This window comes from Salvelinus sp. IW2-2015, linkage group LG9 (genome assembly GCF_002910315.2).
Source record: "Salvelinus sp. IW2-2015 linkage group LG9, ASM291031v2, whole genome shotgun sequence".
NCBI classification, from domain to species: Eukaryota; Metazoa; Chordata; class Actinopteri; order Salmoniformes; family Salmonidae; genus Salvelinus; species Salvelinus sp. IW2-2015.
The window spans coordinates 3,784,413-3,795,293 of record NC_036849.1 but is presented as its reverse complement, the minus strand read 5'-3'; the positions used below and the strand labels follow the sequence as shown (position 1 = coordinate 3,795,293).

The 10,881-nt window shown below is 44.8% G+C and overlaps 1 protein-coding gene across 3 annotated transcripts in view; it reads right to left on the bottom strand.

The window, feature by feature from the left end:
* Positions 1 to 79: 79 nt before the first annotated feature.
* Positions 80 to 10,881, bottom strand: part of sptb (spectrin, beta, erythrocytic) — a 54,147-nt gene continuing 43,345 nt past the window's right edge. For 2 of the 3 annotated variants that reach the window (XM_023994013.2, XM_070445098.1), the window contains 14 exons: positions 10,675 to 10,842; positions 10,232 to 10,362; positions 9,710 to 9,914; positions 9,167 to 9,390; positions 8,754 to 8,904; positions 7,506 to 7,750; positions 6,977 to 7,115; positions 6,626 to 6,710; positions 6,289 to 6,485; positions 5,940 to 6,089; positions 5,456 to 5,736; positions 4,323 to 4,496; positions 3,988 to 4,030; positions 80 to 3,744 (listed from right to left, as the gene is read on the bottom strand). In XM_023994013.2, the coding sequence (XP_023849781.1) occupies positions 3,547 to 3,744; positions 3,988 to 4,030; positions 4,323 to 4,496; positions 5,456 to 5,736; positions 5,940 to 6,089; positions 6,289 to 6,485; positions 6,626 to 6,710; positions 6,977 to 7,115; positions 7,506 to 7,750; positions 8,754 to 8,904; positions 9,167 to 9,390; positions 9,710 to 9,914; positions 10,232 to 10,362; positions 10,675 to 10,842 (2,391 nt within the window). In that variant the 3' untranslated portion in view covers positions 80 to 3,546. The remainder of the gene's footprint in view (positions 3,745 to 3,987; positions 4,031 to 4,322; positions 4,497 to 5,455; positions 5,737 to 5,939; positions 6,090 to 6,288; positions 6,486 to 6,625; positions 6,711 to 6,976; positions 7,116 to 7,505; positions 7,751 to 8,753; positions 8,905 to 9,166; positions 9,391 to 9,709; positions 9,915 to 10,231; positions 10,363 to 10,674; positions 10,843 to 10,881) is intronic. The other variant, XM_023994014.3, reaches the window with a different exon arrangement.

The following is a 10,881-nucleotide window of genomic DNA, read 5'->3' as shown; positions in this document are numbered from 1 at the left end:
CTTATGGCGTCTGACCCTGCTCTCTACCCAGTGTGTGTGTGTGTGTGTTGCCTGGGGGGAACATACAGTAACTCCAAACTGTCGGTTTCTGAGTTTATTTTCAAGTTCACCTCAATGTAGTAGACATTTTCTGTCAACATTTTGGGATATTTTACATAGCTTGTAGAGAGTAGAAAATGCTGATTTAAAAACCACTACACAGAGGACTGGAAGATAAAGATGTTGAGTTTAGTATGTGGAGAGTAGATGTGAGGGTGGGAAAGTGTAATGGATGAAGGATCTAGAGGGACAGCACAGCCAGTACATTAAAAGGCAATGTGTAGCAGGTTTGGGGTCAATTCCTTTTAAAGAGTGATTACCCCTAAAAAAAAGCAACTTCTCGTTTTGGAAACAACCTCTGTAGCATCAATTTCAGTCAAACATTTATTCTAGTGTCAAAATTGATTACAACGTGACATGTACAGTGCATTCCTGAAAGTATTCAGACCCCTTGACTTTTTCCACATTGTGTTACATTACAGCCTTATTCTAAAATGGAGTAAATTCGTTTTTTTACACAATACCCCGTAATGACAAAGCAAAACGGGGACAATTCTTTGACCTCATGTTTTGGTTTTTGCTCTGACATGCACTGTCAACTGTGATACATTTGCATATATAAAAAATATGCAAATGTATAAAAAATATATATATTTACATAAGTATTCAGACCCTTTACTCAGTACTTTGTTGAAGGACCTTTGGCAGGGATTACAGCATCGAGTTTTCTTGGGTATGACACTACAAGCTTGGCACACCTGTATTAGTGGAATTTCTCTCATTCTTCTCTGCATATCCTCTCAAGCTCTGTCAGGTTGGATGGGGAGTGCCGCTGCACAGCTATTTTCATCTCCAGAGGTGTTCCATCGAGTTCAAGTCCGGGCTCTGGCAAGGACATTCAGAGACTTGTCCCAAAGCCACTCCTGTGTCATATTGGCAGTGTGCTTAGGGTCGTTCTCCTGATGGAAGTTGAACCTTTGCCCCAGTCTGAGGTCCTGAGTGCTCTGGAGCAGGTTTTCATCAAGGATCTCTCTGTACTTTGCTCTGTTAATCTCTCCCTTGAACCTGACTAGTCTCCCAGTCCTTTCTGCTGAAAAACATCCCCACAGCATGATGCTGATACCACCATGCTTCACCGTAGGGATGGTGCCAGGTTTCCTCCAGACTTGACGCTTGGCATTCAGTCCAGAGTTCAATCTTGGTTTCATCAGGCCAGAGAATCTTGTTTCTCATGGTCAGTCCTTCTCCTGCAATTGCTCAGTTTGGCTGGGCGGCCAGCTCTAGGAAGAGTCTTGGTGGTTCCAAACTTCTTCCACTGTGTTCTTGGGGACCTTCAATGCTTCAGAAATGTTTTGGTACCCGTCCCCAGATCTGTGCCTCAACACAATCCTGTCTCTGAGCTCTACGAACAATTCCTTTGACCCCTTGGCTTGATTTTTGTTCTGACAACTGTGGGACCTTGTGTAGACAGGTGTGTGTGCCTTTTCTAAATCATGTCCAATCAATTGAATTTACCACAGGTGGACTCCAATCATGTTGTAGAGACATCTCAAGGATGACCAATGGAAACAGGATGCACCTGAGCTCAATTTCGAGTCTCATAGCAAAGGGTCTGAACTTTTGTAAATAAGGTGTCTGTTTTGCAAATGTATTAAATAAAATGTTCTAAAACCTGTTTTCACTTTGTCATTATAGGGTATTGTATGTATGTATGTATATATGTATAATTTATATATATATATAACATTTTTAATCCATTTTAGAATAAGGGTGTAACTTAACAATGTGGGCAAAGTCAAGGGGTCTGAATACTTTCTGTAAATAGGTCATTTTGGTTTGGCATTCGATATCGCACACCAGCAACCTAGCACAAAGGAAGGGGGTATACCTGATACAAAGGAAAAACAAACTACACAAACAATGTTGGACTGTCAGTAGTCAAATGTATTAGTATATTTTCCTAGTAATGCAGATCAATTATATACTGTACATGTATAGATTTAGGTGATGTAAAATAAAATATTTCAGAATGGATTCCTTTTTTAAATATGTTTCATTAAATTTACCAATGTCATTGAGGGAAAAAAATGAAATTCAAATATTCTGACGGTCGATTTCAAATTAAATAAATTTTTTCTGATTTTCCACATTGCACAAAAGTAGTTGTCTTTACCCGTCTTCAACGCTTTCTGTATTTCCATACGTACATACATTCATTCATTTTGACACATTCTTCCATTATGAATTTTCATACTGTGTGGGTTTTGGAAAAGCAATTTAGATTTGATTGACCCACAATTTTTATCCTCGATTTTTGACAGACTAAAAAAGTATTTCTGTCTCCGATTATGTAATTGAAGATGTTTTGAGTGAAACCAAACAAAGTGTGATAGAATCAGTTGCATATGACTCTGCAGTCCAAAGTAAAGGACCAATAGGGCAGGCCAAGTTGGTCTAGTTGGAGTGTAAGTCCTAGATTCAATCAGATCAAGCGTTTACCGGCAATAGCAGACACTCGCATAGAGGATGTGGATTTGACAAATCTAACACAGTTCCATCACCTACACTGTCAAAACAACCGCTATGCAGAGGTTGGCTAAAGCAGAGCTGATTGAAGAGCCCTAATAATATCACGACACTATAGCACCATATAAAAAATTTAAAAACATGCATCTTTAGATGCAGTACCAGTCAAAAGTTTGGACACACCTACTCATTCAAAGCTGGTTGAGAGAATGCCTTGAATGAGTAGGTGTGTCCAAACCTTTGACTGGTACTGTATCTAGATATGAGATTCGATACACAGGTGTTAGGCATAGGCTATTTCAAGTTCTCAGCAACAGAGATGGCCACAGTGCTATTCTGGTAAAAGTCGTGGTTGAAAGTCATTGAGTTGATTTCTGTTTTAGGTAAAAGCACGACAATAACAAGGTAACATGATCGTCTTTCAATTGTGTTACTTTCATCATCTCAGCTAAAACAGTCTATAACATCCAATTTCTGTAATGTTATTTGGCTTCCACAGTGCATAGGACAATTAGTTTGCATACTTGCTGTTGTACTTGTCGTGCATGCAGTTATTGTACTGTGCAGCACTGTACAATGTTTCACTCTCTTTCAGGCAACACTAGGCCTATCATTTAATTAGCTAAAATAGCTACCATACCAAATCTTGATGATTTTACGATATGAGCTCCAAATGTACAAACATTCTTTGGTTGAGTGTCAAAAGAACATTCCTGTGCTTTAAATGAACTATTTAAATGTAGCATATTTTGTCAAAGAGAAAACAAAAAGAGAACGAAGAAGGTGGACATTTGCATTGATACACTGGCTTAAATACACTCAGCAGCATGAGCGTAGGTTTAAATCTAAAAACTACAATATCTCATGTATTTTATTGTAAAAAAAAAAAAAAAAAACTATATTTTAAGGTGATAAAAATCTGTCTTACTGATTGTACACTACAACTTCTGCCCATGTGATGGAAATATCGTCAGTCAGTCCTCACTTCTTCTTTGCGAACCGACTGAATCCCTTCTTCTCCTTGTCTTTCTTGTCTTTCGCTGGCTCTGGGGTGGTGGAGGAGGAAGGAGGGGGCAGGCTGTGGGCCCGGGCCCCTGCGGACCCTGAGGGTCCTACCTCTTCCTGCGCCAGGGGCTTCACTGCCTTTTCCATCGCCTGGGTCCAAAGATCCAGCTCCTTCTGAAATAACCATTTATGCTGAATATATTTCATTGAATTTGGGTGTTCGGGTTAAGATCGCTACAAGATTAACTTTCATATTACATTGACAGATGTAATACATCTGCACAGATACTTGTGATTTAATTCCAGAAAGGGCAGAAAGCTTATCTTTTAGATGGTTCAACAGAGCTGTATTTTGATGACGGATTGATTGACCGCTATAGTATAACATGATTAGTTAGAAGTGCATGAAGAACTCACCTTTTCTTTACACTGGAACAGGTACTCACTACCATCGCCAAGCCTGGAAGAGAGACAGCCAAATGAACAACATTCAGTAAGGATTCAAACGAAAAGTGCAATAACGGAGTGTGTGAATTACAGGTGGTTGGGTGGCAACTGAATTGGGGAGGACGGGCTCGTGGTAATGGCTGTAGCGGAATGGGCGGAATGGTATCAAATACAGCAAACACATGGTTTACAGGCGTTTTGATGCCTTCCATTCGCTCCGCCCCAGCCATTATTATGAGCCGTTCCTCCCCTCAGCAGCCTCCAATGATGTGAACTATGTAAACTGAGAGACTCCGGATCCTCGCCTCAGTTTGAATACGTGCTTCTTCTTCTTGTAGTTGGTCAGGACTTCACAGTTGGCGTTGCAGAGCGACAGAGGGTCCTCTCCGTGGTAGGTGGAGCCATGGCTGATGCTCTTAGCGTCCTTATAGACAGACAGCTGACCAGGTTTCAGCACACAGTACAGGTTGTTCCAGGACCTGTGAGAGGACAGGAGCACAAACACATTTTGCTGGAGAAGACCTGAACCAGATACATACGCATCCCAAGCTTACCCCAAACGATTTGAATTATCTTGCGGTAGAGCCATGAACTTGAATGATATTAATTTGAACTATAATTTATATCCTATCTACTGTAAGGCCTCGATTCAATCTGATCGAGCGCTAACCCGTGTTGGCAGACATCTGCACAGCGGAGGTGTATGAGTTGACAATTACACTATTTATACAAAGGTATGTTGACACCCCTTCAAATTGGTGGATTTGGCTATTTCATCCACACCCGTTGCTGCCAGGTGTTAAAATCGATCACACAGACATGCAATCTCCATAGACAAACATTGGCAGTAGAATGGCCTTACTGAGTTCAGTGACTTTCAACCTGGCACCGTCATAGGATGTCACCTAGGATTTGTCCGATTAGAAAGTCGGGTGGTTTCATTGCATCCAATGGCAGTGTCCGCGACAAGCTAAAGCAAGGAGCCACTCGTGGATTTGATTGTTCTAACACAGTTCTACCTCTTACACCGCCAAAACAACCCACGTGCGGGTGTTGGCTAGCGCGGATCTGATCAAATGTAGCCCTCAGTCGAGTGAGTGCGATGGTACCTTCTTAAAATACCCCAAATTATAAAAAGAACGTTACACGTTATGTGGATAGTCCATCTATAGATGCTCTACAGACTTACTAACCTTTCCACTATCGACCAACCCAAGCTCTAACCCTAAATTTAACCCTTATCCTAACCCAAAACTTCCCCGTAACCTTAACCATAGCCTAAGCAAAAAGTTGTTTATGAGCAGATAGTTTGTTGATTGTATGGCCTTCTGTAGAGCATCTACAGATGGAAAAGCTGGTCTATCCAAATAAAGGGTGACCTAAAAAAGAACTGGCAAAATGTGCTGCCTGAATTCTACGCAAATCATTTCGTATCTACCTGTTAGAAGTCTTCTTCCCAGCAGCCTCCAGGTCGTGTTTGCGTCCCAGCATGCCCTCCTGCAGCACAGCCTTAGCACTGAGGGGTTCAGCGGGCAGGGTAGTGGCCCTGATCTCCCCCTCTCTGGGGGTCTGTCCAGACACAGAAGCATCCAGCAGCTCCAGAGAGCTAGCCTCACGCAAGCCAGCATCCTGCATCTCAGAGAGCATGGGCATCGTGGAGTCACCTGCTGTCCCCTCCAACTGACCTGAACTTGGCTCCACCACTGCTCCAGACGCAGGCTGGGAAAGGAGTGAGGGAGGGAATATGATATTTTAGGTATAATCAATGTTAATGTACACATACATACGGATATAATATCCTTATATACCATCCATACACAGAGAGAAAGGACAGAATAACTAATGGACAGAAAACAGGACAGATTGGGAATAATATCGTCAGAGATGGTCATTTTGTCGGCATACATTAGCTCAGTACGAACCAGTGTCTGCTCTTCGATGGTGTAGAGCTGAGAAGAGTCCTCGGCGAACCCTGTGTCTTCTCTCCTGCTCTCCATCTGTGAGCGCTGCTGCTCCTCTGTTACAATCTGCTGCATCTCCTGCTGCTGCTTCCTCAACTCCAACAGCTCCAACTGAGAGAGAGACACAGACATAGAATGTAGTCATTTTCGCCCGCAAATAAAGGTAATGGATACACACACACCGCGCTTGTTTATATGAAAAATGGTGACATCGGGAAAAAAATGCGAAAGGAAACAGATTTACACAGATCATAAACAAACAACAKCCCCCCCCCCCCCCAACACACACACAATCCTATCCACAATATACCGTAGTAAGTCTCTCCAGTGCTGAGAAGCGCTCCTCCCAGGTGGCGGTGGACTTCTCAAAGGCTTCATGTCTCTTCAGCAGTTTCTCCACCTCGTCTACCGTCTGTCCCAAGTCCTTGCTGGCCACGTATGGCTCCTGAGCCACTAGCCACGACTCCGCCACTGAGGCATCCCGTGCAAACTGGCACACCTCCAACACTGGGACATAACACGAGAGAAGACAAATGTGTAAGTATGCTATTTGGACCCAGGCCTTGTGTTTTTGTGTTCACTCGGGTCTATAATACAGTATCAGGAAGGAGGGGAATAGGGAGGGTTGTTGTTGTTGCTGTACTCACAGAGCCTGAGCCAGTCCCACCGGTCCTCCCACTTGATCATCATTTCCTTCCTCTTCTCCCTCTGCTGGCTCAGCTTAATACTTATCTGAGAGAGAATGAGGATGACAGCAACAGGGATGGTCAGATGAATTCAGTTTTCAAATGAGGTAGCGTCACAAGGTAAGGAAACAGCCACATATCTGAAAGAACTTAGTGTAGCCCCAGGCTCTTCCCCAATTCACCTCTACTTGATTGCTTGCATACGCTCTCCTCGCCTCCTTCTCAAAACACATTGGAGGAGAAGTTCTGAGGGAAGGGAGAGGCGTGGAGATAGGATGCAAAGAATTGACATAGAGCCCTGGTGTTCCTCACCTCAACAGAGTCTTTGTGTTTGCGAGCCAGCAGAGCTTTGCCGTGCTCCTCACATTCAGAGAACTTGGGTCCACGCTGATCGATCTCTGACATAATCCCTTGGTGGTATTTCATCAGCAGCTCTACTGATGACACGTCCCTGCGGGGAGAGAGAGGTAGAAACAACACGTGATCGTCTAGCTTTATCGCTCTATCCTCTATCTCTCCATCCTCTATTCCTCCATCCCTCACCCTTCCTTTCTCCCCGCATCCCCTCACCCCTCCGTATCCCCAGTCCACTCTCTCCTCCGTTCCCTGTTGTTTAGTCATTTTGAAGATGTTTTTCTCTGCATATATTCAGGATGTGTGGTATACACCTTGTGACAATTAAACCCACAACTGTTGTTGCAAATACCTGGCTCCAACCAACAGAGCCATGGGACCCCCTTTCCTCCCCTGTCCTGTTCACCTTAAACTCAGAACCCAGAACCAAGTTTCGCCTGCACTAGCTCGCTAGCATTTATGTTAACAGTCTGTCACATGAGATTACCGTGGTTTCTCCTGTGTCTCTATCTGTTGTATGGTGCTCTCCATCCATGCCATGAGGTCTCGAACCATGGTGAAGAAGCGGAACTTATCAGCTGTCTCCTCCAGGCGTTTCCTGCGGCCGTCACAGGCATCCAGCAAGGCTTTCCAGGCCTCCACCACCTCCTTCTCCTGGGTCTGGATCTCCACAGCCTGGTCCCCAGCGTACTGGGCATGCAGACGGACCGCTGTCTCCTGGAATTGCTGCACCTGGTGGGGGAGAAGGAGGGAGGTTGAGGTGGTGAACTTAGATATAGAATCTCTATGGTGGTAACTATGTGAGAGCAACATTACAAGATGATGTTATAATACTGTTATTGCATCAAATGGTTGTTTTATGGAGTAGAATACGGTTCTTAGAACACTCTCATCTGTGCGTAGTCTCCTGAGTTGGGCCTCTGGGGGCTTAATGCTCACAGTGGATTTACAATGCCTTTGGTGATAAAACCTAGACCGCATTCCATAGCATGAGTTGGTGTTTGTGTACTGGTTGGTACCAGGGTGGAGTCGGCTCAAGTGTGGATAATGATGAGGGGAACCTTGTTTTTGGGGCCAGACCCTGGTTTCCAAACAAAGAGAACAGTCTTTACAGCAGATACTGTCTGCTGTGAATTATTCATTTCTTTCATACGAACTTTGTGACCCATTCCACACATCTGTTGTTTGTCATGTAGACTAAGCGGGTGTATCTTGCCATTTAAAAGATCTTTGTATCCTTTGCGTCGGGGCTCTCAATGAATCATCTAAGAGTGGTTCGTCGACGAGCCATCGTAACTGCAGAGCACTCACGTCATTCACTTGTGTGTGTGTGGTGTGACATGCTTTCCTTATTAATAAGTGAATAAAGATTTGGTTAAAGTATAACTCTGACTTGCGTGATGAGTTTGTCTCTCCTCATTTGATAATACAGAAATGAACCACGACACCCTCGATGTAGAAGACTTTCAATCCCATTTCCCATATTTTCGGATTCGAGCGACTCCAATCACGACTGGCGTTCAGTGTTATTGCAATGTGTTGTTACAGGGAGGCCAACAAGGCATACAAAAACAAATGCTGTCTTACAACTACTCACCTTGATATAACTTGAAATGTACATGGCTCTACACTATCGCCATCTCTAAGTCAGCATAACACTTCTTAATATCTTAACGCTGCCTCTCCCGTCGACCTCTCAAGGTAGCTTCCCAGGTAGTAGGGGGTTAAGGTGTACCTGTTTTCCCAGGGCGCTGATGTCCCTCTCGAAGGTGGCGTGCATGCGGTGGAAGGTATCTGCCTTGCTGAAGTCTTCTCCCAGGTCAGCAGGAATCTCATTATGTTTCTCCTGGATCTGAGCCACCAGCTCCTTCCCATCATCGAAGTACCTGAGAACCACCAGGGCATTCTGTTACAGCTGAGCACTCACTATACCACTATTGTATTATACAACTGTAATCTGTCAGAAGTCAGATCTCAACCGTCTATGAAAGGAAAAATGAAACGTCTTCACTGTCTGAAAAAATGGCAAATTATTGTCTTGTGTTTGCCTTGTGTGTTTGTCTTGTGTGTTTGAGCCTAGGCATACAAAGTCAAAAACAGTTAGTGGCATTAATGGACTATTTGCCAACCAATTGTGTCCAGACTCACTTGAGCAGGTCATATGAGGCTTGTAGGAGCTGAGCGCGGGTGTCTATGAGTTCCAGCAGGTCAGCCCAGCTCTCATTGACGCTGTCCTTCCACTCGGCCATGGCAGAAGCCTCTGTGTGGCCCGCCTCAATCAGTTCGTCTATGGTCTGATTCACATAGTCTACACGCTCCTGCCCCACCGTCCCTGTCTCCCGGGCAAAGTCACGGAACTTGTCCCTCAGGATCTGGACGGTTTAGATTTGGGGAGGGAAATTAAAAAGGAAATCGTTTTAAAAATACGAGCGCTCAATCATAAGAGCTCTCAAGCTTGGATATACTTCATAACAATAAAGAACATTACAGAGAGAACCCAATACAAGGTGTGACTTCACATTCGTGCTTGGACCATTCTCTATCCCTTCAGTCGCCTAGAATGTTCCATTAACTCGATCGTCCCCCTCCCCCCCGCTTTTCCAAGAACCCCATGGAAGCTCATAGAAACCCTCCAGAGGTCCTAGACTGAGAATCCCTGGCCTCTGTATTTGGTATGTATTCCACCCTCACCGTGACATGGTCCAGGTCCTGTCCCATCTCCTGGGAGGAGGCCACCACGTCCCTCTCAGCGATCCAGTGCTCCAGATCCTCCACCTCTCGGCTCAGCAGGAAGTGATGATAGACATGGTCCAGCTTCCTCCTGCGGTCCTCTGCCAGGTCCTTCAGACCAGCGTACTGCTTATCTACCTGGCCCTGACGACGGATGACAGACTCACTATCGGGAGGGAGGAAAGGAGAGGGAGGGAGAGAAAGAGCGAGTGACTGACAAGATGAGACAAGTCATCACCATGCATCAAGATGTATCATAGCTGTCTGATCTTTGTGTGGTAAGGGACCCAATCGCAACCACACCCATCACTCTCAATACTGTTACACAGTGAGGAACAAGAGACCAATCTGAAAAAGGGAGGATTCTCCACATGTATGCAACATAGTCTTGCTTAGTCTGAAGCCTACAGAGGAGGTAGTGATAGCTGTACTGTAGTACCCAAGGTAAGCTGACTGAACCCTAAATATCTAGGTTCCACTCACCCATCAGGGTGGTCCTCGTTGAGCATCTTCTGTGCGCGGTCAGCCAGCTTCTGGATGGCGTCTGAGTAGTCATCTACAGCCTCCTTCATGATCAGGTGACGTTTCAACATCAACATGGCACCTCGCTCATCCTGGGMGGGGGGGGGGGGGGGGGAGAAATGAACACTTGAAAGCCACAATCTTTTATATGTTATTTTCAGCCAAACAGCAGCCCCACCGCTTGGTTTACTATGAGGGATGGGATTGGATAAATGTCACCACTCTCGATTCACCAGTGGAGCTATGGTTGCAAGGACCGACAGTCCGTAAGATCAACTTGATAGTTGTAAATATATTTGGAGTGCAATGCCTTGGCCTTCTCATCAGCAATCATGTAGAGTTCCTGCTCTTCTATTCAACTCTCATCTCTCCTCCCCTTTCCTCTCCTCCCCTCACCTCCTTACCTTGGCTTTCTCATCAGTGATCATGTATAGCTCCTCCTCTCCTATCCAGGCCTCAGCTTCATCAGCGTCATTATAGTACTGTTGGGCCAGGTTAGATCCGTTCAGCCTGTCTCTCCTCTTAGCCATCTCATCCTGCAGCCGAGACCACACCTCCTCCAGCTCCTTCACCTGGAGTCAGGGACACAATATATAACAAAAACAGTATCA